Source organism: Paramormyrops kingsleyae, chromosome 3 (assembly GCF_048594095.1).
Source record: "Paramormyrops kingsleyae isolate MSU_618 chromosome 3, PKINGS_0.4, whole genome shotgun sequence".
Taxonomy (NCBI): domain Eukaryota; kingdom Metazoa; phylum Chordata; class Actinopteri; order Osteoglossiformes; family Mormyridae; genus Paramormyrops; species Paramormyrops kingsleyae.
In genome coordinates, this window is record NC_132799.1 from 36059365 (window position 1) to 36086523 (window position 27159).

Consider the following 27159-nt stretch of genomic DNA (forward strand, 5'->3'; position numbering starts at 1 on the left):
ACATCTTACAGTGTGAGTCACACAACAATCATTCTACACACAGTTGGTATCGTCCATTCAGCCTTAAAAGATCTGTGAAGGTCTGCTATTATATTAAAGCAGAGACTGACATTTCATCACAGTGTGCCTTCATATTTAATGCATTTGTTCAGCTTGTTTGTGTCTTACCCCCATTTTGCCTACAGTTCTGGTATGTTTATATCTATGACTGACTGAATCAATTTAAAACAATGAACAGTTAAATGATTATAAACATATGTGACAATATATAATAAGGACTATAGACCATGAAAAAATTTGCCCTTTTTGTGTATAAAGAAGTTTTTTTTCCCCATTATTTATAAACGTTTCATATTTCCTCTGCGGTTATGATGTCAGTCAGAAGATACTTTGCATTTTCAGCTCATGCCTCAGTGCTCTGGGAGGGTTTATATTCCAGGAGGTTTAACACTTCATGACTGACAGCTGCCCTTCATCACAACAGACTCCAATCAAACATGACTTTGATCAGCATCAGCATCTTGCTTTTCATCCTCACTCATGGTAAAACAGATCAAGCTCGTCTTTTTGCAACACATTTATTGATGAACTGTGAATTTTTCTAAACATTTAGATGTCAGAAGATTCTCAGTCTGGTAATTTTGTATGTTAATTTAGTTGTTCATATGTTTTTATTTTGTATGTATTTTCAGAATCCAAAGGACAAGTGACTGTGACTCAGACTCCAGAGCTGATATCAGCTTCCTCAGGACAGACAGTCACTATAAACTGCAAAACCAGCAGCCCAGTGCTTGATGCTGGGACCTCTTATCCTCGCATGGCCTGGTACCAGCAGAAACCTGGAGAAGCTCCTAAACGCTTTATGTATTATGCCAGTACCCGTAACTCTGGGATTCCGCCTCGATTCACTGGCAGCGGATCTAGTTCTGACTTCACTCTGAGCATCAGTGGAGTCCAGGCTGAAGATGCAGGTGATTATTACTGTCAGAGTGAGCACTACCCCAATAATAAATATGTGTTCCCACAGTGATACAGAGCCGTACAAAAACCTTCCTCAGTCAGACTGCACAGTGACTGTGTTACATGGGCGTTACGGGCATGTGGGGTTTTGTTTTTACCCTCGTGCCTTTGGTGTGTGAGCCGGGATCGCTGGACTAATTAATTGCCTTGGCAATTGCGGCGCTGGACAATGGGTGGGAAATTGGGATTGGTTGAAAAGTGAAGGAGGACGACCGCATGACGGAAAAAGGGAGACGACAACAAAGGAAGAGAGACACGGGACGGGAGACCAGGATCAGCATATATCGGAGGGCGGATAGCGGAGCACCCCGGGGAAGGAGATCGTGGACTCCGAGGACTGGGAGCGAGAGAACCCGGAAGAGACACCCAGGAGACACAGGGGAGAGGGGTGCCGGTGAGAAAGATAACGCTGGGACTGAAGGGACGCAGCGATCGTGTCTCAAGGCGCTTTTCGGAGAGGGAGCCGCCTGGACGTCGGAGCGGGGGAGAGTCATTGGGCACTCCCCCCGCAGTGAGTTAAGCCGAAACCTTGTTTGCCTGGATAGATCCATATATCGGGTCGGCGCCTGGTCCGGGCTCCGTCTTAGGGCTAAGTAGTTAAGGGGTGTTAGAGATTAGGATATCAATTCTCCCTGTAGTGGATACCGCGATATGGTGTTTTGTAGTGGGTGTGTACGGGTGTTTCGATTCGCGTGTACGATTATTATTGCGGTGCCCTGTGGGGGTTATGAGTGTGTGGTAGCGTGCTTTTTGCTGTGAGACTCGGTATCCCTATAAGGTATTGTGGGTTGTGCCTTGGCGGAATCTGCTTTTGCTCGCCCTGTTTGTGTGTCGCCCCTTTTAGGCTCGGGCGGACGGGACCCGGCTAGTGGGGACCATTTATTGCACGGACATCGCCTGGCCCCGCTGATTCGATAGTGGATCCTGAACGGATTTTTATGAAGTTTTTATTATGTATTTGTATGCCATTGGCTAGCCTTGGCATCCTTTTTAAGTGTGTGTTTTTCTCCCTGTAAAAATAAAGTGGTAAAACACAAACTGCCAGGTGTTGGGGTGTGTGGAGCGACTCATACCAGCACAACCAGTCTGAACCAAATTGGAGGGTCCTGGTGCCCTATTGCAACATCAGGTGGCGTTGTCGAGGCTTTCAAGGGTTATTGGGGGAGCTTTGTGATTAGGTTACCCATTGGGTTGAAGCAGGGTTGCTTTATAACTGCCCCATTTCCTTAAGTGTGGCATTTGGGCCGCGTGACGTAGCCGTGACAACTGCACTGCTGCAGCTGGGACTCACTGCAGGTGCTGAGTGGGAAGTTAAACCAAAGCTCTATAATGTTCACTTTTTAGTGTAACAGAGTTAAAATATACCTATAAAATATCATGATTTTCAACAAAATTAACTCTCATTATTTATATATACAGCTTTCATATTGTTTAAATACATAAAGTGACATTGGCAGATCACATGCCCTTTCAGTTCTTCAGCGGGGACCCTATTTCTTCTGGTGCGAAAATCAAGCAGATTGCCAGATATGTTGTTACAGGAAACCAAAGAAGATATTTTGTTTTCAGAATCAAATTCGGGAGAAAGAATCAAGACCTGTGTCTACTCCTCCAGTCTGTCCCTTCAAGCTTACATTTTGGAACAGAACACAAAATCCATCATATAAGCACTCATCAGCCTATGAACAGCAGGAATTAAAAATGATAAGAGTAATTAACTCAGTGTTAAAAACTGTGACCTCACAGTGTGAATGAGGACCAAGGTCCATCGCTATGGAAACAGATGCATTACATGTATTTGCATAAAAGACACACTTTGCATTGGCAGCACATCCCTCAGTGACCTGTGGCAGCTTATAAACTTGTGAGATTAACACTCTGTTACTCACAGCCGTCCTTCACAGCAACACTGGGAACCTGGGCTGAAGATGCAGGAGATTATTACTGTCAGATTTGACACTCCATGAGTGGCCGCTTTGTGTTCACACAGTAAATAATAGTTAGAGCAGATAATACATTTTACTAAACCATTTGCACCAATAAAATGAGTTTACACTCCCTGATAGTGCTGCTGATGGTTAGAATAGTATCAACTGGTTTTTGGTATAATTAAATATATTACATATCTAATCAGATATAGATAACCCTATCAGAGCCTCAGCCTTCAGTTAGAGTGCCTCACTCTTCTTTATTGTTAATAAAACCCATCATTCCCAAGCTTCGATACATAAACATGTCTCTCTAAAAGAAGCCATTTAAAGATCATAAAAGATTAGCCTTTCTCTAGGGCATTTTTATTTTGAAGAAGAAAAGTCATATTTGCTCTGCAGTTATGATGTCAGTCAGAAGATACTTTGCATTTCCAGCTCATGCCTCAGTGCTCTGGGAGGGTTTATATTCCAGGAGGTTTAACACTTCATGACTGACAGCTGCCCTTCATCACAACAGACTCCAAGCAAAAATGACTTTGATCAGCCTCAGCATCTTGCTCTTCATCCTCACTCACGGTAAAACAACATATAGCCTAATGAGTTGTGAATTTTTCTAAACATTTTAGATATCTGGAGCTTCAAATTTTATCATTTTTGTATATTAATTCATACAGATGTTTTTATTTCCAGAATCCAGAGGACAAGTGACTGTGACTCAGATAACACAGCTGATATCAGCTTCCTCAGGACAGACAGTCACTATAAACTGTAAAACCAGCAGCTCTGTGAATACTGATAGCCATGGCCCCCGCATGGCCTGGTACCAACAGAAACCTGGAGAAGCTCCTAAACTCTTGATATATTTTTCAAGAACCTGTTACTCTGGGATTTCATCTCGATTCACTGGCAGTGGATCTGGTACTGACTTCATTCTGACCATCAGTGGAGTCCAGGCTGAAGATGCAGGTGATTATTACTGTCAGAGTGAACACTACATCAGTAGTAAATTTGTTTTCACACAGTGATACAGAGCCGTACAAAAACCTCCCTCAGTCAGACTGCACAGTGACTGCACTGCTGCAGCTGGGACTCACTGCAGGTGCTGAGGAGTGCTGTACTCTATGACACGCTCCCAGTGGTACTGAATCTATGCCAGCATGGAGCCAGTGATGGCGATGTTTAATTGTTCCCGTTCCTGCCATCGGTGATTGGGTGCGCTGCTGTATAAAGGGGTGCTGTTCCCTTGAGAAGATGGCTGTGCTCTTCCATTAGTGATGGTCCGCCCAGTCACGTTCTGTCCTCATGACCGTTTGCTGCTTGTATGAGAGACAGGCATGGCTTTGGCATTGTGCCTTGTTATTTTAATTTGGTCTTATTTTTCCGTCTTTTGTAATACGAGCCAGTAGGCCTATTCGTATTATTTATAATAAACCTTTTGTTTTACTGATTATTTTGTTCATTGTGTGTTGGAGATTTTTCGTCGTCTTCTTTTCCTTGTTAAGGTGTCCTATCCCTAGACTGGCACTTAACAAATTGGGGGCTCGTCCGGGATAGTTATTGTAGGAATTTCGTTCAGCTGGCGGAAGCACGTTCATTTGGGAACTCTGGTTAGTTAGGTGTCTCCAGCTGGATTCTTGTAATCCTTCCATTGGAGCACTTTTGTTTATATTTGCTTCTAGGATTTTTTTGTTTGGGTGGTGTTTCTGAAGGGCAAACCCAGGGGGGAGCTTCGCGGTTACAGTTTGTTATAATTGGCTGGCTGTGAACCTTCAATTGGTAACGCTCTTTGAAGAAGAGAAGGTTTATATAGTTGGTTTTGTGATAGGTAGGCTTAGGGATCAGAGATCCCGTGCTCATATATCGGGTGGATTAAACAACGCGTTTAACTTTTTTTTTTTTTTTTGGATGGCGATATTCTGGTTAACAAGGCCGAGTTCGTTTTATTGTGGCTTGGGTAAAATGTAATTGCATAATTAGGAGAGTGATCTTTTTTTTGTATCCGAGCATTTGGCCTGTGCCGTTGTTTGAGCTGGACGTTGGTTTTTGGATGTTAGTTTTGAGTTTGTTTTTGGATATATATATGTATAATTTTTTATTTTTGGCTCATTTTTGATTTGGGAATTAGTGTGGTTTATTTTGGGTAGTGCCGCCATATTAATCCTAACCATTTTTTTGTGCTTGGTTGTCTAAAGCAGGTGCCTATGTCCTTAGTAGAGGAATTCATTCAGAGCCCGTCCAATGATATATTGTTGCGCTGCACAAAAGAGAACTTGTTGCAGATTGCGGATAAGTATTCGATTGAGGTAACAAGTGAGGATAAAAAGTTAAAACATTGTTTAAGGCGGTAGAGCGAGGTTTGTTTGAAAGTAACGTTATTGTGGCTACGATTCAAGGCCAAACGTTTCTAGGGTCTGCAGTATATGTAATGTATCTGCAGTTGAACTAAAATTGTGAGAATATTCATTTCGAGAGCGTCAGATGCAATTTGAAGTGGCTAAACTGAGTACTGAACCAGAGTTGTGCGTTGAGGGAGAAGGTAGTTGAGAAAGAGTTGCAAATTCATAAATTGGAGATTGAACTTGACTTGAAAAGGTTGGAGTTTGAGGAGCAAGAGAGAGCGTGAATTTGCATTGAAGAAGTTGGAATTAGCTGCCAGATGAGGTAGTTCAGGGGGTTTCAGTGGTTTCCTTTATTTCTACAGTACTCCACTCGCCGCCTCGCTCTGTTCCTGCTCATGAGGTTCCTTCTGTCCATTCCATTTATCCACCTCCTCTGAGCCGGCGGATCAAGTTTTTGATGAGTCGTGTAATGTTGGTCTCGTCCTTCCGTTTGATGAACAGGAGGTTGAGAAGTATTTTAGTCATTTTGAGGGTTGCAATTACTTTAAAATGGCCAGTTGGAGTTTGGAGTCTCCTTTTGCAATGTGTGCTGTTTGGAAAAGCTCAAGATGTTTATTCTGTGCTTACTGTTGAGCAGAGCTCTGATTAGAATACAGTTAAAACAGCAATCTGAAATGCTTTTGAATTAGTGCCTGAAGCATATAGACAAAAATTTTGTCGTCTTCAAAAGAATGATAATATCACATATGTTGAATTTGCACGAGCGAAAGAGCCTTTTTGACCGTTGGTGTACATCAGAGCATGTTCAATCTCAAGAGCAATTATGAGAATTAGTATTGTTGGAGGAGTATTGTATTCCTGAAGCTAGCATCTAAATGATCAACAGGTTACAACATTAGCTCAAGCTGCTGTTTGTGCTGATCAGTATGTTTTGACAAGCAAAAATGTTTTTGTTCTTCTTCTATCTTCGCCCCCTCGTTGCTTTCTTAGGTCATCTTCGAGTCCGAATCGAAGCTGGAGGAATTCTAAGCCTGAGAAGAATGCCTCGCAATTTGATCCTTGTGGGTGTTATTGTCATGAACTTGGTCATTTATTTGCTGTATGTCCTCGTTTAAGGAGAAAGAAACAAGCCTCACAGAATTTACCATCAAAGAAAGTTGGATTGGTGTGTACTTCCGTCTTTGGAGAAATCCTTGGATGACATTGATTCTGGTTATGAACCGTTTGTATTAAATGGAGGGGCGTCCCTTACTGGTTGTGAGGAAGATGATATCTGTTAAAATATTTCGAGATACTGCTGCTGCATGGGAAACGATATAGCGGGAGAAAATTCTTCCATTTCCGGAAGTAGTTGTTAATCCGATGCCTAGCACGAATTTGGATTCCAGTCTTGTGTCCATATTTCCTGCTTGTGTAGTTACTCGAGCCCAATCTCGTAAGTATAAGGATGCAGTGGATTTAACTGATACATTTATATCTTCTGAAAAATTGCCTGTGTTATCTCCATCTGTCCTCTTCCATTAGTGCACCTGAGTCTTTGCCTACCTCTGCTGAAATTGCCGGTGAGCTGTTGCTGGCTGTAGGCAAGGTGCTAATTAGTTGTGAACAAAAGAGAGACCTTTCTTTGGCCTGGTGTCGTGCTGCTGCTAGATATATAACTATATATCTACTAGATATAGTTAAAACATCGGTGTCATTTTATTGGGAAGATGGTTTACTGATGTGGAAGTGGACTCCACCCCATAGTAAAGATTTGGGGTGGAATACAGTTTTTCAGCTTGTGATCCCTGCTAAATTTAGACTTCAGGTTCTGACATTGGGACATGACCATGACTTTGCAGGTCATTTGGGAGTTAATGTAAAATACCATGGTATGTTTTCTTTTTCTTTGGCCTGGTTTAAAATCTAATGTAGCGAAATACTGTCGGTCATGTTACCACTGCCAACTGGCAGGGAAACCCAATCAGGTTATTCCACCTGCTCAACTCCGACCCATTCCAGTGATTGGTGAGCCATTTGAGTGAATTATTTTGGATTGCGTAAAACAATATCTGGGCATATCTGGGCACCTTTGCCTAAAACAATATCTGGGCATTGTTATCTGTTAACGTGTAGCAGCACACATCATAGTTATCCTGAAGCAGTTCCACTACACTCACTCAAGGCTAAACCAGTAGTGAGAGCATTAATTCGCTTCTTTTCAACTTTTGGCCTGCCTAAGGTAGTGCAGACAGATCAGGGCTCTAATTTTTTGTCACATTTGTTTAAGGAAATGTTGAGTCATTTGTCTAAGCATATGGTGGCAGGTGCTTATCATCCAGAGTCTCAAGGGGCTTTGTAAAGGTTTCATCATACACTGAAGTCCATGTTTCGCACATATTGTGATGACTCTAAAGAATGGGATGAGGGACTATCATCACTCCTATTTGGTGTGTGTGAAACCACCCAGGAGTCATTAGGCTTCAGCCCTGCTGATTTAATCTTTGGTCATGCCATCTGGGGTCTGTTGAGGCTTTTGAATAAGGAATGGGGGTCTTCGAGTAACGTGGATGAACTTAACAACTTGCATTGTGCATGTGAATGTGCTGGTGAGGCTCTGTTAGAAGCTCCATCAAAGATTAAGGGACGTTATGACCGTAAAGCTCTTGAATAAAATTCTTGTGCTGTTGCCTGTTTTGAATTCTGTTTTACAAGCAAGATTTTCTGGACCTTATGAAGTTGATTCTAAACTGAGCGAGACTGATTGTAATTCATATGCCCGATAGAAGGCGAAAAACTAGTGTGTCACATTAACATGTTGAAGGCCTATGTTTCCAGGGATGTGGAGAAACTACAATGTGACGCCGTTCCTGTTGTCGGTCTCAGCAGTGACTTCTCCCTACAGTCCTGAAGAGGATGGCCTCAGTTTGTATGATATTCTAGTCACCTGAGCTCGACTCCAGAATTCAGATATTTTGTCTGGTCTGAACTCTTTTCTTTCCTATCTGCCAGACCTATGTGCTAGTGAGATTAAGGATTTGATTAGTTGTTTCCGTCTTTGTTTTCAGATGTACCTTCTTGTTCCAGTGTCTTGTGCCATGACATTGATGTGGGTGAGCATGCTCCTATCAAGCAGCATGCCTACCACCTCAATCCAGCAAAGAGGTCTGTGATGAAAGCTGAGGTTGCCTATCTTGTCGATCATGGGTTAGCTGTGCGTGGAGTTCACCAAGTATTTTGGTTCCCAAACCAGATGGCACATTTCTTTTTTATACCGACTATCGAAAAGTAAATGCGGTCACAAAACTGGACTCATTTCCTCTGCCTCGTATGGAGGATTGCGTCGACCGAGTGGGTGCAGGTAGCTTTGTGAGTAAGCTGGACTTGCTAAAAGGTTTATGGCAGGTTGCACTAACGCCTAGAGCCGCTGAGGTCTCTGTGTTTGTGACGGCTGATAGTTTCATGCAGTACTCTGTGATGGCCATTCGTTTGCGGAACGCCCCGGCAACATTTCAGCACCTTATGGACATGGTTTTGGGAGGTATACTGAACTGCGAGGCATACCTTGATGATTTAGTGATATATTCGGCTTCTTGGTCTGAACATGTGCAGTCAGTCCATGCAGGGTTTAAACAGTTCTGTGATGCTTCACTCACATTGAATTTGGCCAAGTGTGAGTTTGGTAAAGCTATGGTAAATTACTTGGGGAAACAAGTCGGTCAAGGTCAAGTCCGTCCATTAGAGGCCATTTTGGAAATCTCCAAATTTCCCATTCCAACCACTAAGCGAGAACTGCATAGATTTCTTGGAATGATTGGTTACCCACATCTAATCTTCACCAACTGATTAGATTTCCCTGCCTCGTTCAGTTCAATAAACCCCATTTTGTTCGCCAAATACCTGCCTTAGAGTCCTTCATCTCACATGTCGTGACATTCAGCACACATGGGAGTGATACACCAGCTCAAGGCTTGAATCAGTATTGATGTTTATCAGCTAACCTGAAGAAAGCTGTATGTGTCAAATGCGAAAGCCGACAGGAGCCACTCAGAAAAAGGATTTGAAATAGACAATGTTGAAATTGCGAGATACATACATAGATACTTACTCCTTAATATTATGAAGCCAGTACCAGGCACAGTGATGGCAGCGATAATAAAGAGACACAGACAAGTGCAGGAAGGGTACAAAAATGGCATGACGTGTGCCAGTCACTTATAACACCCATAAACTTTGCCCACCTCGTTGACCATCCAGATAAGTCATACCTCACACAGTGGGCACATAGACAATATTTACAACAATTACTGTAAGGTTAGACCTACACATGACAATGTACAGCACAACAATAACACAATGCATGATAAATACACAGAGCTTTTTACATTATTTATACTATTTACATGCCTGGCACTGGTCCAGTATGTCAGCCCACTGCCCGATGCACACTCCCAGTGCTACAAAATGTCTTTCTCTGACTTCTGAGTTAGCTTTGATCCCTAGGTCAGTGTTTCTCAATTCCCTGAGAGTTGGGAGGGAGCAAAAACATGGGCTCTTGGGGATCCTCAAGGACCGGTTGGACAAACACTGCCCTAGGTAACACAGCCCCCACCCTGACGGTCCTGCCCCCCTCCAGTGTGGAGGTGTCCAGCAAGAACACGGCCACCCTGATGTGTCTGGCCAACAAGGGCTTCCCCTCCGACTGGAAGCTGAGCTGGAAGGTGGACGGTAGCAGCAAAGCCTCAGAGACGAGCCGCGGGCTCCTGGAGAAGGACGGCCTGTACAGCTGTGAAGTCTAATGTGATATCAGAATACTTAATGACATCTTTTTAAAAATATTACTGTTTATAAAACCACTCAGTCAGCTGATAGGGATCGATGATCACTGGTCTATCTCCTTCAACCCTAGCAAAATTTAAAGCTGTTTTATTAATGGTCATAATCAAGATTGAGTTTTCAGGATAAAATAACAGTCACACAACAATAATTCCACCTACAGGGGGCATCATCAACAGGACCAGATTAACTTTTTTAGAGGTTGGGGGGGGGGGGGGGAGCCCTCAGTAAATTTTACAGACAGGAACCTTTGCTTATGCCTGGATCCAGCCCTGATCATCCATTTACCGTTAAAAGGTCTGAGAAGGTCTTTTATGTTAATTAGATAATATTCAAGCACAGGGACTGTCAGCCAGTGGACCTTCCTTCTTAATGCGTTTGTTCTGCTTGTTTGTCTCCCAAACCTCCATTTCACCTACGGTTTTGTTACACTTAAAGTCACTTTGCCATGTCACACAATGAAATTGCATTTCGATGGTACAGCAAAAAGCCAGAACAATAAACAATTGGGAAATAATAAACACCAACAATAAGTAGCAAAGGAGGGCATAAATAAAGAATAAAAGGAATAAAAAATAATAATAAAAAGAGTTAAAAACAAAGTGTATGCAACAACACACAACAACAGCCACAACGACAAAATGCAAATAATGGAAGTGAACAGTGCATGTAAATAGAAAGTGGAAATAACAAACAGCGTGGTGTAAATGAGCATTTATCAGCGTTTATGAGGAAGGTGGGAGTGCAGAAGTCTGACAGTCTGGGGGAGGAATCTGCTGCAGAGCCTGTTGGAGGTGAATGGAATGTTCCGGAACCTTTTTCCAGATTGCAGGTGGGTGAACAGGCTGCCTGACAGGTGCCAGGGGACGCGTGTAATGGAGTGAGCTCTGCTGCTACAGCCTTTCTTATATATGTCCATGGGGGGTAGAGAGGATCATCTTCCCTGCTGCCTTTGGTCTGAGGCTTTGTGGTGCCTGTAGCAGGCGGTGATGCTGATGGTCAGGATGCTCTCTAAGGCTCCTCTGTAAGAACCTGTGAGAACTGGGGGGAGACGAGCTCTTCTCAGTGTCTGGGGGAGGTGCAGTTTATATCTATGACTGACTGTATAAAACAAGGCTGAGCAGCTTAAATAGGCATATAGACACGTCACTATATACAAAGGTATGCAGCCTATTAAAAGGTTTGCATCATTTTGAATAACACAAGTTTCATGTTTCCTCTGCGGTTATGATGTCAGTCAGAAGATACTTTGCATTTCCAGCTCATGCCTCAGTGCTCTGGGAGGGTTTATATTCCAGGAGGTTTAACACTTCATGACTGACAGCTGCCCTTCATCACAACAGACAAACATGACTTTGATCAGCCTCAGCATCTTGCTCTTCATCCTCACTCACGGTAAAACAGAACAAGCTTGTCTTTTTGCAACATATAGCCTAATGAGTTGTGAATGTTTCTAAACATTTAAAATATCTGGAGCTTCAAATTTTATCATTTTTGTATATTAATTCATACAGATGTTTTTATTTCCAGAATCCAGAGGACAAGTGACTGTGACTCAGACTCCAGAGCTGATATCAGCTTCCTCAGGACAGAAAGTCACTATAAACTGTAAAACCAGCAGCTCTGTGCATACTGATAGCCATGGCCCCCGCATGGCCTGGTACCAGCAGAAACCTGGAGAAGCTCCTAAACTCTTGATCTATTTTGCAAGTACCCGTAACTCTGGAACTCCGTCTCGATTCAGTGGCAGCGGATCTAGTTCTGACTTCACTCTGACCATCAGTGGAGTCCAGGTTGAAGATGCAGGAGATTATTTCTGTCAGAGTGTTCATAACATTGGTAGTAATTGGCCAAACACACAGTGATACAGAGCCGTACAAAAACCTCCCTCAGTCAGGCTGCACAGTGACTGCACTGCTGCAGCTGGGACTCACTGCAGGTGCTGAGGGGGAAGTTAAACCAAAGCTTGATAATGTTCACTTTTTTCAGTAAGTGTAACAGGGTTAAAATACATCATGATTTACAACAAAATTAACTCTAATTATTTATATATACAGCTTTCATATTGTTTAAATACATTAAGTGACATTAGCAGATCACACATTCTAAGTTTATGCCCCTTCAGTTGTCCAGCGGTGACCCTATTTCCTCTGGTGGGAAAATCAAGCAGATTGCCAGTTATATTGTTACAGGAAACCAAAGAAGATATAGTGAACCATTCCAGACCCATGAGCGATAGTTGAAAATCCACGATATAGAAAGACCATATAAACATTTTTTTATAGTTTAAGCCTTAAATTACCCCTCCCACATGCTTTAAACGCATGTAAACTTATTAAAACAACAAATACTATATATAGATGTTTGACTAAGATTATGAGTAACATAAAAATAATAATAATAATATGTGATGTATATAATATATATGTGTGTGTGTGTGTATGTGTGTGTGTGTGTGCTGTTACGTGCCGTAAGTTTGGGCTACGTGCCGTAAGGGATATATGCCGTAAGTTTCGGGTACGTTCCGTAAGTGTTACGTGCCGTAAGTTTAGGAGGATGCCTGCAGGTCCTTCGGACGTCCTGCCCACTCGCCGATTGGTCACCCGCCCCCTCGACTCCGCCCTCAGGACCTGACCCCGCGTCCCTTGCCCTCGGAGCCGTTTCCGGTTCACCGGCTGAAGAGTTCGCCGTTTCGTCCCTTCGACTGCCCGCTACTTGCTTCTCGCCTGCTAGCTCGCTCTTTGTTCGCTTTTGCTTTATTGATTGATTGTGTATGACTGTTTTGCCCTTGACTTTCGATTCTCGCCTCGCCCTTATTTGTACTTTCGCCTTGGTTTCTGATTGCTTGATTGGTTTTGGACTTTCGCCTGTGTTTCGACTTCGCCTCTCGGTTTTCCCTTTTGATACCTTTGGCTTGGTGTTTCGTGTTCACTAGGTGTGTAGGGAGTGTCTGCCTTTTTGGTTTATTTGTTAACGTGGGGATTATTGTTTGTTTGGTCAGGGAGATAGATTTAGGCATTGTTGTTTCGTTTCACCATATTCTTTCTGTTCACTTAGGTAGTTCAGCTTGGGTTACTCGGTAGATGTGCTTTTGTTTGTTTCTTTGGCCTTTGTCACTCCTGACATTCGTTACACCTAGTGTTTGTACTGTGTTTGTGAAAAACTATAAAAAAAAAAACTTTAAAAAAAGACTCCCTCTGTGTCCCATGTTCCCTTCTCCTAGCCCTAGTTGTCCTGTCCTCCCCAATCCCTCCTTCCCTTTCACTTTGTTGCGGTCCAACCCTAGACTGGATCGTAACAAAATTGGGGGCTCGTCCTTTCCTTCTTTCCTTTTCGTGCTTGTCTGGCGGATTTTTTTTTTTGTGGGGGGGGGTGTTGTGGTAATTGCAGTAATCGTGATGGCCCAATTCGACCTTGTTGCATTCACCCTTTACCCCACACTCGAACAATTTGATGTGTGCCGCAAGGATGATCTGCTACAGATAGCAGACTTCTTTAACATTTTGGTCCCCGCTGAGGCTTCCAAGCGGGTCGTTAAGAAATTTCTGCTCGATGAATTGGTTCAGCAAGGTATACTGCCTGAGTTGGGTGGATCCCCTAGTGTTGCTGCCACCCCGGTTCGGATGTCTGCTGTAGCGGAGGCCAGCAGCGACGATCCAGGGAGTGGACACCGCATGGATCTTGGGGATCCCCGCTCAACCAGGGAGGACCTACTGCTGACGATTAAGCTACGGGAGCTTGAGCTTGAGATTAAGAGACAGGAGTACCAGGCTCAGCTACTCCGTGTCCGGGCTATGGAGATGGAGGCTGAGAAGGAGCTGGAGTTACATCGGATGAGCATGGGCGACCAAAAACCGATGCCTCTTCCGCGTAAAGCACCCACACCAGGTACGCCTCCACCCGCAGCTCGCTCCGCCCGAGACCAGGCTGACGCCCAAGACGCTCCTAGACCCCGTCCCCGGTCTCCCTTGAGCTCGCCTGTCTCCCCGGAAATTGGTAGATCGAGCTTTGATGTGAGCCGACACATCGGTCTTGTTCCTGTGTTTCGGGAAAATGAGGTAGACGCCTACTTTTCCATTTTCGAGCGCATTGCTATGACATTGAACTGGCCCAAACACCTTTGGTCATTGTTACTGCAATGTAAGCTTGTGGGTAAGACACAGGAGGTTTGTTCGGCTCTCGCGTTAGAGCAGAGCCTGGATTACGACATTGTGAAGGCTACTGTGCTTCGCGCTTATGAGTTAGTGCCGGAAGCTTATCGGCAGAACTTTCGAAATCTTCCCAAATCCGCCAGCCAAACATACGTGGAGTTCGCACGCGAGAAAGCCGTCTTGTTTGATAAGTGGTGTGGCGCTAGTGGTGTGTTTAACCACGACCAGCTTAAGGAACTGGTCCTGTTAGAAGAATTTAAGAACTGTGTTCCTGATCGAGTGGTAGTGTACTTGAATGAGCAAAAGGTCACTTCGCTAACTGAAGCTGCCACCCTCGCCGACGAGTTCGTTTTGACCCACAAAACTGTGTTTGCTCCGATTCCTTTGCCTCGTAAAACTCGTCCAGTCGTATCCTCCCCCTCGTCAGCATCGTCTCCACCACCCGTGGAGAAACGTGAGTGTTTCTATTGCCACGAAGTGGGCCATTTCATCTCTGTTTGCCCTGCGTTAAAGCGCAAGGAAGCTCGCACAGCAGCTAGAAAAGTGAATGTTGCTGCCTGCCCCAACAGTTCTTCGCCCTCCTCCTCTCGTGTTGATGCTGCTTTCGAACCGTTTATTTCCTGGTTTGGTTTCGCTCAGTGAGATGGATGCTCGGCATCCTGTGACCATCCTGTGGGATACGGGAGCCGCTCAGTCCTTCTTGGTGGAAGGAGTTATTCCCCTGTGTGACGAAACGTACTGTGGTACGGATGTGTTAGTGCAGGGAATTGATTTATGTGTGGCTGGAGTTCCCCTGCACACTGTACATTTGAGTACTCCCGATTTCTCGGGATACGTGCGAGTAGCTGTCCAGCCCCAGTTACCTGTCCCGGGCATTACGTTTATTCTTGGGAATGATATAGCGGGGAAGAGAATCGTTCCTCTACCCGAAGTCGTTCTGGACCCTGTGCTATGTGAAAATGATGTAGCGGTGGAACACCCGACGGTGTTTCCTGCGTGTGTGCTTACTCGTGCACAGCGGCGTCAGCTCGCCGACATTGACCTTGAGGACACGTTCATGTCCGTGCCAGTGTTGGACAAACCTTTGAAAATTGAGTCTGCGGCCCCGGTTCCTGATAACTTTATCTCCCCTTTAGTTCCCTCCACTAGGGATGCGCTGATCTCGGCTCAGAAAGAGGACCCTTCCTTGGAACCCTGTCGTGCCTCTGCCATGGACAAGCCTGACGTGAAGGAGCATCCCACAGCGTACTACTTTTGCGATCGGGTCCTAATGCGACAGTGGTCCCCACCAGACTCACCTTTTGAGTGGGCTACAGTGTTCCAGGTGGTAGTCCCGCGATTGTACCGTGATTATGTTTTGTCCTTAGCTCATGATCACCCGTGTTCAGGTCACCTCGGTATCCGGAAAACGTTGTCCCGGGTGTTGCAGTATTTCTATTGGCCGGGAGTTAATTCGGATGTGAAAAACTATTGTAAAACTTGTCATGTCTGCCAGGCTGTGGGTAAGCCAAATCAGATAATTGCACCTGCCCCGTTACGTCCCATCCCTGTATTCGGAGAACCCTTTGAACATGTCATTATAGATTGTGTCGGCCCGTTGCCGAAGACTCGCTCGGGTAATTGTTATTTATTCACTTTGATGTGTGCTGCAACTCGCTACCCGGAAGCTATACCCATACGTAGTCTTCGGACTCCGGTGATTGTGAAGAGCCTAATTAAATTCTTCACCACGTTCGGGCTTCCAAAGTATGTACAATCGGATCAAGGTTCTAATTTCACGTCCAAACTATTCGCCCAGGTGATTCGTGAATTGGGAGTTCGTCACTCCGTATCCAGTGCCTACCACCCAGAGAGTCAGGGGGCGCTGGAGAGGTTCCATCAAACCTTTAAAAATATGCTGCGTACCTTCTGTCTGGATGCAGGAAAGGAATGGGATGAGGGGGTACCTCTCCTCCTTTTTGCTATTCGTGATACTGTGCAGGAATCAACCGGGTTTAGTCCGGCCGAATTAGTGTTTGGCCATACTGTGCGAGGCCCTCTGAAAGTGTTGCAGGAACAATGGCTGTCTCCCTGTGTATTTCCCCCTACCCAAGACGTGTGTAAATATGTTAGCGCTCTTCGTGATCGCATGTTCGCGGTCAGAGCATTAGCCAGGAGAACCCCGGGCGTCTCTCAGGACAGGATGAAGAGACGATTTGACAGTTCCGCCCAACACCGATCGTTTCAAGCCGGAGATCGGGTGCTCGTTCTTCTGCCACTGCCAGGCTCCTCCCTCCGTGCCCGTTTCTCTGGTCCTTATGTGGTCCAAGAAAAGCTGAGCCCTACTAATTATGTATTGGCAACCCCAGATCGTAGAAGGAAGACTCGTATGTGTCATGTGAACATGTTGAAACCCTACCTCGAACGTTCGGTGCCTCGCCCCTCGCTCGCTTTGGATCAGCCGCCTGCTCCTGTTGGCATCGCATCTGTCACCACGTACTCGCCCGAGACAGATGACTTGCATCTAGGTAGGAACTGTTTGCCTTTCGCTCGCCTTCCTAACTCCGAGGCCCTGCAGAACCTTTCGGCTCATCTCAGACATCTGCCCCAGTCTGCTCAGACCGACCTGTCATCCCTGGTGAGTCGGTTCCGGTCCCTATTTTCGGACACCCCATCGCGCACCCCTGCTGCTGAGCACGACATAGACGTCGGTGCTCACCCTCCCATTAAACAGCACCCGTATAGGGTAAACCCACAGAAACGGTCTCAGCTCGCTCGTGAAACCTCTTACCTGTTAGATACCGGTCTCGCGGTGCCCAGTAGCAGTCCTTGGTGTTCCCCGTGCCTCTTGGTTCCCAAGCCTGACGGAACGTTTCGTTTTTGTACCGATTATCGGAAAGTCAACGCGGTGACCAAGCCAGATGCATACCCGCTGCCGCGTATGGAAGACTGTGTGGATCGCATTGGCTCTGCCAAGTTCGTGACCAAGTTAGACCTATTGAAGGGTTACTGGCAAGTACCATTAACTCCCCGTGCCTCTGAAATCTCTGCTTTTGCCACCCCTGATACCTTCCTCCAGTATACAGTAATGTCCTTCGGTTTGCGTAATGCACCGGCAACCTTTCAGAGGCTGATGCATCGGGTTCTCGGTGACGTTAGCAATTGTGAAACCTATTTAGACGACGTTGTCATTTACTCGGACACCTGGGAGCAGCACATCTGCTTGTTGGAACAAGTGTTCATTCGTTTACAGACCGCTTCGCTCGTCCTCAACCTAGAGAAATGTGAGTTCGGACAGGCAGCCTTAATTTATTTAGGTAAATTAGTCGGACATGGGAGGGTTAAGCCCCTGGACATCAAGGTCCAGGCTATCACTTCCTTCCCTGTTCCCCGGTCGCCTCGCGAGTTAAGACGATTTTTAGGAATGGCTGGTTATTACCGTTGTTTTTGTAAAAACTTCTCCGATGTTGTTGCGCCCCTGACCCAGCTGTTACGAAAAGGGGTGCCTTTCGTTTGGTCCCCAGCCTGCCAAGCCGCCTTCGATTCCGTGAAGATGCTACTCAGCAGCTCCCCCGTCTTAGCGGCCCCAGACTTCTCTAAGCCTTTCAAACTGGAGGTGGATGCCAGTGGGATCGGTGCTGGTGCTGTCCTTTTGCAGGAGGACAACCGTGGACTCGACCACCCCGTTTGTTACTTTTCTCGGAAATTCGTGAAGCATCAATTAGCCTATAGTACCATCGAGAAGGAGGCCCTCGCTCTCTTATTTGCGTTGCAACATTTTGAGGTATATGTGGGGGAGACTCCCCAGCCGGTGATAGTCTACACTGATCATAATCCTTTGGTTTTCCTGTCCCGCATGTGTAATTCGAACCAGCGCCTCATGCGTTGGGCACTAATCGTACAAGCATTCAATATAGAGATCAGGCATAAGAAAGGTGCTAGCAATCTTGTGGCCGATGCCCTCTCGAGATCCTGACTACTGTGGTTATGTGACATGTTCTGTTTGTTTTCTTATGTTTATTTTGTGGTTTTTGTTGTTTTTTGTTTGGGATCTGTGTATTTTGGTGACCCGTGTGGGTTCACTCTTGTGTGGGGGGGTGTTACATGCCGTAAGTTTGGGTTACGTGCCGTAAGGGATATGTGCCGTAAGTTTCGGGTACGTGCCGTAAGTGTTACGTGCCGTAAGTTTAGGAGGATGCCTGCAGGTCCTTCGGACGTCCTGCCCACTCGCCGATTGGTCACCCGCCCCCTCGACTCCGCCCTCAGGACCTGACCCCGCCTCCCTTGCCCTCGGAGCCGTTTCCGGTTCACCGGCTGAAGAGTTCGCCGTTTCGTCCCTTCGACTGCCCGCTACTTGCTTCTCGCCTGCTAGCTCGCTCTTTGTTCACTTTTGCTTTATTGATTGATTTGTATGACTGTTTTGCCCTTGACTTTCGATTCTCGCCTCGCCCTTATTTGTAGTTTCGCCTTGGTTTCTGATTGCTTGATTGGTTTTGGACTTTCGCCTGTGTTTCGACTTCGCCTCTCGGTTTTCCCTTTTGATACCTTTGCCTCGGCTTGGTGTTTCGTGTTCACTAGGTGTGTAGGGAGTGTCTGCCTTTTTGGTTTATTCGTTAACGTGGGGATTATTGTTTGTTTGGTCAGGGAGATAGATTTAGGCATTGTTGTTTCGTTTCACCATATTCTTTGTGTTCACTTACGTAGCTCAGCTTGGGTTACTCGATAGATGTGCTTTTGTTTGTTTCTTTGGCCTTTGTCACTCCTGACGTTCGTTACACCTAGTGTTTGTACTGTGTTTGTGAAAAACTATAAAAAAAACTATAAAAAAAGACTCCCTCTGTGTCCCGTGTTCCCTTCTCCTAACCCTAGTTGTCCTGTCCTCCCCAATCCCTCCTTCCCTTTCACTTTGTTGCGGTCCAACCCTAGACTGGATCGTAACAGTGCACATCTCTCTCACTCTGTATACGTCATGGAAAATGTGAAAATAAGAACATTTTAATACTGGCAAGTGACGTCCGCGTAATGCTTTCCTTCCCGAAGATTATCCAGGAGTTTTACCTTCTCCTGAATGGTCAAGGTCTTCCTCTGGCGCTTAGGCTCACCACTACCAGAAGGCTTAGAAGATGCAGGAAGCTTGGGAGCCATCGTAGGGCTTAAAACAAAACGAAAACAATCGGACCACAAGCAAGGTACGCGATACGCAGAGAACCGTGACGCTTCGGGAAAAAATCCACGAAATAGCTGGTGCGCGATAGCTGAACCGCGATTTAGCGGGGGATCACTGTATGTTATGTTGTTTTCAGAATCAAACGAGAGAGAGACAATCAAGATCTGTGTCTACTCCTCCAGTCTGTCCCTTTAATCTTACCTTTTTGAACAGAACACAAAATCCATTATATAAGCACTCATCAGCATATGAACAGCAAGAATTAAAATGATAAAAGAGTAATTAAATCAGTGTTAAAAACTGTGACCTCACAGTGTGAATGAGGACCAAGGTCCATCGCTATGGAAACTGATGCATCACATGTATTTGCATTAAAGACACACTTTGCATTGCAGCACGTCTCTCAGTGACCTGTGGCAGCTTATAAGCCTGTGAGATTAACACTCTGTTACTCACAGCTGTCCTTCACAGCAACACTGGGAACCTGGGCTGAAGATGCAGGAGATTATTACTGTCAGATTTGACACTCCTTGAGTGGCAGCTTTGTGTTCACACAGTGATGCAGAGCAATACAAACACTTCCCTCAGTCAGACTGTACAGTGACTGCACTACTGCAGCTGGGACTCACTGCAGGTGCTGAGGGGAAGAATGACTTGAGCCCTTTGTTAAGTAGAGTAGATAATACATTTTACAAAACCATTTGCACCAGTAAAATAAATTTAAATACCCCGATAGTGCTACTGATGGCTACGATAGTTTCAATTGGTTTTTGTTATAATTAAATATAGTACAGACGCTCCTCTACTTACAAACTTTCAACTTACGAACTTTCAGACATACTAACGAAGTGGACAAGTCAAGATTGTGTTTGTTGGGCTCCCGTTTCCTGTCTGCAACATAATTTTTTTTCTGCACGCCAATTCGGCCTACTACAACCTCTGACCTCTACTCCTGCCGCGCAGCAGGGTAGCGTGAGTACTCCCAGCATCCTAGTTCTTTGTACTTGCGAATAGCCTTAAAATGATGTTGAAAGCGACTTACGAATGGCCTTACACCCATAGCTTCCCAGATAGGCAGCAAATCCCCGCAACCCTGAACAGGACAAGTCGGTTCCCTTGGCTGCTTTGGGCCTGGATCCCTGATCCCCATGTTTTCTACATTACAAATGGAATCCAAGCAGAAGATATGGAAGATCATTATTGTGAGCAGTGATTTGTTCACACACTGTTACTGAGCTGGAAGGGGAATATCAGATTTCACCATTAAGACGGCCCCCCGACACTACTGCCCTCCCATTTCAGACTGACTGGGACACCAGGGCCCCGTCTCAAGACCAGCACTGTAATCAAGCAGCCTGCCTTCAGTTAGAGACACATTCTTCTTTATTGTTACCAATCCCCTCATACCCAAGCCTGCCCCCCCCCTCTGATCAGTGTTATATCCTGTTACAATGCATACATGCAATGATTGATTAGTAAAAACACTGTTGTACCAGTAAGACCATGGCATCACAAGAGTGGCGAATGATGAAGAGACTTGGTTACAGGGAAGAAGCAGACTGTTTTATTGGGAACATAGCAGGACTAACACAGGCAGCCACTGAGCACCAAACCAAGCAGAACAGCAGAAACGCAAAGAGGTCAGATGCCAAAGTGTAAGTTACACACACAAGGGGAGATTTATACAAAGCTAAGGACACGCGAGGATCGTACAGGGTTCACATAAGACATGGGAAAACATACACGCCACAATCGGGAAATACAACTATTAACAACAACAGTAAAACATCGGCCTATTTACAATTGCCCGAGAGCATGCTGGGATATGCAAACCCTGCCGGTGCTACAATATTTTAATGGTGGGGGTAAAATCTCACAGCCTGGATTAGGCAGTGTTTCACACCGGAGTCCCCCCTCATATTATCAGTAGATTTACCTTTACGTGAGTGAAATTACACAGAATTCAGGGGGATGGTATACTTTACGTTTCTGGTCATTTTTTCCCACAAGGGCAGGGGGGTGACATCCATGTGTATCCCATGGCAACTGGAGACCTGTCTGTAATGTTAAAGCACAGAGATGGTAATTTCATCACAGAGTGCCTCCATTTTAATGCATTTGTTCTACTTGTTGGTCTTGTATGTTTATATCAATGACTGACTGAATCAATATAAGGAGTTTAAATGGTTATATAAACATGTGACTATATAAAACAGGCATATAGACCATGAAAGGGTTTGCTTTTCTCAAGTGCATGGAGAAGTTTTGATAATTTTAAACAACAAAGGTTCTTTATTGGTTCTGCAGTTATGATGATCTTTATCGTTTTGGAAGCCATTAAGAAAAAAATGCTCTTCTTGTTTTATCATGTTCATTTTGTGTTTAAATGCTTAAAAAAAATTTTCAAAAAAAGTGTAATTTTGGGGGGCCGGGAACCAATTAATTGGTTTTCCATTATTTCTTATGGGAAAAATTCGATCAGAACTCAAACATTTTAGGATTTGATCCGGAGTCCAGAATCTGCAAATCCGGACTCCGGATCTACAGCTTTTTTCCTGCTGCACCACTAAGCCGGGGGTTATGATTCCTCTGCCTGCTGAATCCCACTTTAACTCCTGATGAGGTTAATAAAAAAATATTTAATGCGACTGAACAGTTTAAACAGGCAGATTACCATTACATAAAGCCATTTGGACTATAAAGGCCTTGTTTCCTCTGCAGTTATGATGTCAGTCAGAAGATACTTTGCATTTCCAGCTCATGCCTCAGTGCTCTGGGAGGGTTTATATTCCAGGAGGTTTAACACTTCATGACTGACAGCTGCCCTTCATCACAACAGACAAACATGACTTTGATCAGCCTCAGCATCTTGCTCTTCATCCTCACTCACGGTAAAACAGAACAAGCCTGATGAGTTGTGAATTTTTATAAACATTTAAATATCTGAAGATTCTTAGTGTGCTAATTTTATATGTTAATTCAGTTGTTTATACAGTATGTTTTTATTTTGTATTTATTTGCAGAATCTAGAGGACAAGTGACTGTGACTCAGACTCCAGAGCTGATATCAGCTTCCTCAGGACAGACAGTCACTATAAACTGCAAAACCAGCAGCCCAGTGTATGATTATAGTAAAGGTCATGCCATGGCCTGGTACCAGCAGAAATCTGGAGAAGCTCCTGAACTTCTAATAAATCTAGCAAAGACCCGTAACTCTGGAACTCCGTCTCGATTCAGTGGCAGTGGATATAGTACTGACTTCACTCTGACCATCAGTGGAGTCCAGGCTGAAGATGCAGGAGATTATTACTGTCAGAGTGAACACAGAGGTGGTGTGTTCACACAGTGATACAGAGCCATACAAAAACCTCCCTTAGTCAGACTGCACAGTGACTGCACTGCTGCAGCTGGGACTCACTACAGCTGCTGAGGAGGAAGATAATGACTTGAGCCCCCCATAAAGCAGATTAGTCATAAATACATTTTATTTAATTTTAATAATAACCCCAAACCACTGTGACCTGACAGAGCTACAGCAGATCCACTTACACCCTAATACAGCTGGTGACAGGAAAGGGGAGACACAGAGACTCAGTGTGTAACACTGTTACCTCACACCAGCAGGGTTGGGGATCATATCCTGCCTCTGCTCTTTGTGGGGGGGCTTGCATGTTCCCCCCATGTTGAGTAAATTTCCTCTGTCGCATCCACTGTTATTACCTATGCAGCGAAACTGAAATAGAATGAACAATTATAATTCTGAACTAAACAATGAATTGTTCTAGTCAACCCATCAGTGGAATCCAGGCTGAAGATCATTATTGAGAGGATTAACTTGATCACACAATTTTACTGAGCTATAAGGGAAATATCAAATTTCACCATTAAGACACCCAGAATAATCCATCCCTCTATCTATTTTCTGTAACCACTTGTCCTATTCAGGAGGTTAAGAGCCTGTGCCAGAGGTTACGGGCAGAAGGCAGAGAATATCCCATCACAGGGCACAACCACACACCATTCACACCGATGGGCAATTCGGTACCTCCAGGTCACCTCAGCACGGTTTGGAACTTTTTAGAAAATCCCACAACTCAGAGAGAACATGCAAACTTCACACACATGGAGCCAAGGCAGACACTCAAACCCGAGTCCCAGGGGTGAGAGGAAGCAGTGCTGACCACTGCACCATCATACTGCCCAGATAGCTGTTGTGTGTGTGAGTTTCTGTGCGGCGGCAGCCAGTGACCGGGGCTGATGGGTAATAAAGCCCCCCCCATCCAGTACAGGACCACAGTGAGCATGGAGCCACTCAGGAAGCACAGGGCGCTGGGCAGATACACCATGGATGGGATGCTGGTCCATTAAAGGACACACACTACTGTCAAATTAAAGACCGGTTTCCTAAATGCATGTATTTCAACTAGGGGATGGATTACTATGAGAAACCCACATGAATACAAAGAGAATATGAAGACGCACAGAGACAGGGCTGGGAACTGAACCCACAACCACTGAGGTGAGAAACCACAAGGCTGCCGTCTGAGCCAGTCAAACACGTGCTGCCAATATTGTGCAGCACAATGTCGTTTCTATGCAAATTCTCTGTCTGGTTACAGTAGGTTTACGTAAAGGATGCCATTATCTAACTTGACATTTGATTCCCCAATAATTCTAAAGATTTGTGGTTTCTGTCTGTTGAATGTAAATTCTGATAACATATAGGCTTATTATAAGCAAACAACGTAAGTTTAAAACATCAGTTTAAACGACATCACGAAGGAATTCCGGAAAACCACTACAGTAACTTCACTGTTTAACTGTATTCGTTTTAACAGAATTGCAGATAGAATTTAATGTTATTTTTCTAAACAATGCTGATTTTTACAGTTAGTGTTATAAATCAGTTTTTCATCAATTAACAGGGAGAGAAACATACCTGCAACTTGTTTCTTCTTAATTGCGGGTGTTAATACAGTAGCTGCAGAGTAATCGTCCATTAATGTATAACTACGAGGAGAAACGCGGCTGTAGCGCTGGGAGGTTTTTGTACGGCGTGTCACTCAGATTCAATCACTGTGGTGGACTTTCGGCAGCGGGACCAGACTGGATATTGGCAGTAAGTATCCAGCTTTTAATCTATAATATGCAAGTAGAAATCATTGCCATCCACACAAACTTTATTGCTGTAAATGCTAATTAAGATGCTCTGATTTTATCGTGAAGATCAAGGTATTTAAGCGATAAGGGGTGTTTTAAGTGAATCGCGCGATACATATGAAAAATATATGCTCCATCCATCTTTCACCCGATTAGCTCAGATATGGTAACGCAGACCTATTATTTCTTAATATGTTAGCCTAATATTCGTAATGTTGTGTAAACAGCACCTTACTCTTTCAGCGTATTGAGAATATATAGATCTTAAACAGAATAGTTAATTAATTAATCCCCTTTGGGAAATTCTCTTTTTAACTTTTCCCGATCTTGCTTTCCATACAGGTCACAGAAAACTGACAGAAAATGTTAGGACGTAGGCTGTGTTATACTATATGAATATGTTTTTTTTTATTATAATTTTATAGGATTCGGATCAGTCGTGTCTGTTGCGTTTACCGGCGAATTAAGGGGTTTGTGACAAATGGATCTTATTCGGAAATAAATGGCAATCTATAACTGACAATAAAAATTATATCGTTTTTCTCGTAAATTTCCGTATACACTACTTTTGTAGTTCATAATTAATGTTTGCGGTGATGTTTCTTTGCTGTGTTATATTAGTGAACAGACTGGGTAGGCTATGTTCATATGTTATTTCGGTTATTGTCTAATTGTATCGATAAAGGGTCAGGAAGGTATGAGGAATAGATACATTTCATTGTAATAATAAATCGAAACTAATATGAGCAATTGTGATACTTCTTCCACGTTGTTCCATTTGTGTATTGTATACATTGTTGTATAAAAAATATATAAATACTAAACTTTTTTTCAAAAAAGAATTAAACTTATCGTGGTGTCGAAAATAATGAGGTCAGCCAAAATGTGAATTCAGGGAACCTTATAGTAGGTTAAGTTAGGTTAGCCTTTATTTTCTCTCTTAAGAGAAATTTGTCTTGGACATTCGAGAGAACACATGCGTCCCAGTCACATACATGTCACTTACACTAAGAACATTGCACAAAATATTACACAAATGTCATGCACCAAAATATTAAACACTGCCTTCCACAGATTGTTGCACGAACACTCTGCATGTGATCATTACACCATTGCTCTCCCCACTGTAAATTGCACATCGAACAGAATATATTCTAGATTTTACAGTAATCATGTTATGATGAATTTTTTTATTTGTTATTTTTTAAAAATTGCATTGGACTCTAACCTAAAGCCTCTTTGGTGCCACCTAGATAATAAAGCCCCCATCCTGACGGTCCTGCCCCCCTCCAGTGTGGAGGTGTCCAGCAAGAACACGGCCACCCTGATGTGCCTGGCCAACAAGGGCTTCCCCTTCGACTGGAAGCTGAGCTGGAAGGTGGACGGTAACAGCAAATACTCAGAGACGAGCCGCGGGCTCCTGGAGAAGGACGGCCTGTACAGCTGGAGCAGCAGCCTGAGCCTCACTGCGGACGAGTGGAAGAAGGCGGGCTCAGTGGTCTGTGAGGCCCATCAGGGCTGCCAGGCTCCTGTCACTCAAATGCTGAAGACGACCAACTGTTCAGAGTAGATGAGCTCAGCGTCACCTGTGATGAGCGGCTGATTACTGTGTTTTTACTGTGCTGTGCTACACGCTTCTGATTTACTAACTGAATATGTATTGTGCTTTGCTTGATCCATGAGTGAATATCTTTACTGATATTTTATTAGTTTTGGTGTCTCCTTGTATTATCTTGTGTGTTTTATTCCTGAATACTGCATAGATAAATAAAGATTTTTTTCTTGTCTGATAATCTGACCATCATCATAACTGGTTATTTTAACATGCACATAGTGATACCATCATGACACAGAACATGATCCTGAACCTTTCAATCTAGATTTTTTAAGTCTGAATAGAAGTCTTGTGTTAAAAGTACAAAAACTTCCTAATATATGTGGAAAATAAAGTATAGATACATTAAGGGAGTTTTAATTTAGGTTTGAAAAGGTTCATACTGAGCAGTTCCTCTATAACAGTTTTGCAAAACACATCATGGGCTCATACATAAAAGGGATAGAAAGCATTTCAAATTAAACCTACTTAAAATACCTTAATTATTTCCAATGGAAAGTATATGGTCTCAAGAAATATAATGTCACAATAATCTATGGGCTGAGCCCCCACCTCACTCTAACCCCAGGGGGACTGGGGTACATTTGCCTGCTCTATTCTGGGGGCAGCAGAACCCTCCTGCTCAGTTTATGCAAATATGAGTTTCGCTCCAACGGCTGAGAGTTTAGTTTCTGGGTTTAAAACAGGCTGGATTGCAGCAGCTGTGAGGGGGAGGGACTGACCCCATTTCTGATCAGGGGACAGGAAACGGAAACGTCAAATTATTCTATAGGAACAAATATTTAAAATGTGTAAAACCAATTACAATATTGTTTTTGTGACACTGAATCACATTTTTCTTTCCCGTACCATGTTTGTCAGATCAGTTACAGAATCCAGTTCACCAGTTACCTGCGTGCTGCAGGTGTAGTTTCTCCCCCCCCATGGGCACACCGACCTCCAGAAGAAGCTACTTTTTAATCATGCACACCTGAAGTCAATG

General features: G+C 44.2%; 1 gene segment (V, D, J or C); it reads left to right on the forward strand.

Annotated features, from left to right (window-relative positions):
- Positions 1 to 470: 470 nt before the first annotated feature.
- LOC140588279 (Ig kappa chain V-V region MOPC 21-like) lies at positions 471 to 26355 on the forward strand. The segment is given in 4 exon segments: positions 471 to 543; positions 693 to 1017; positions 24484 to 24521; positions 25816 to 26355. Coding segments are annotated over 4 exon segments (726 nt in total).
- The last annotated feature ends 804 nt before the right edge of the window (positions 26356 to 27159 follow it).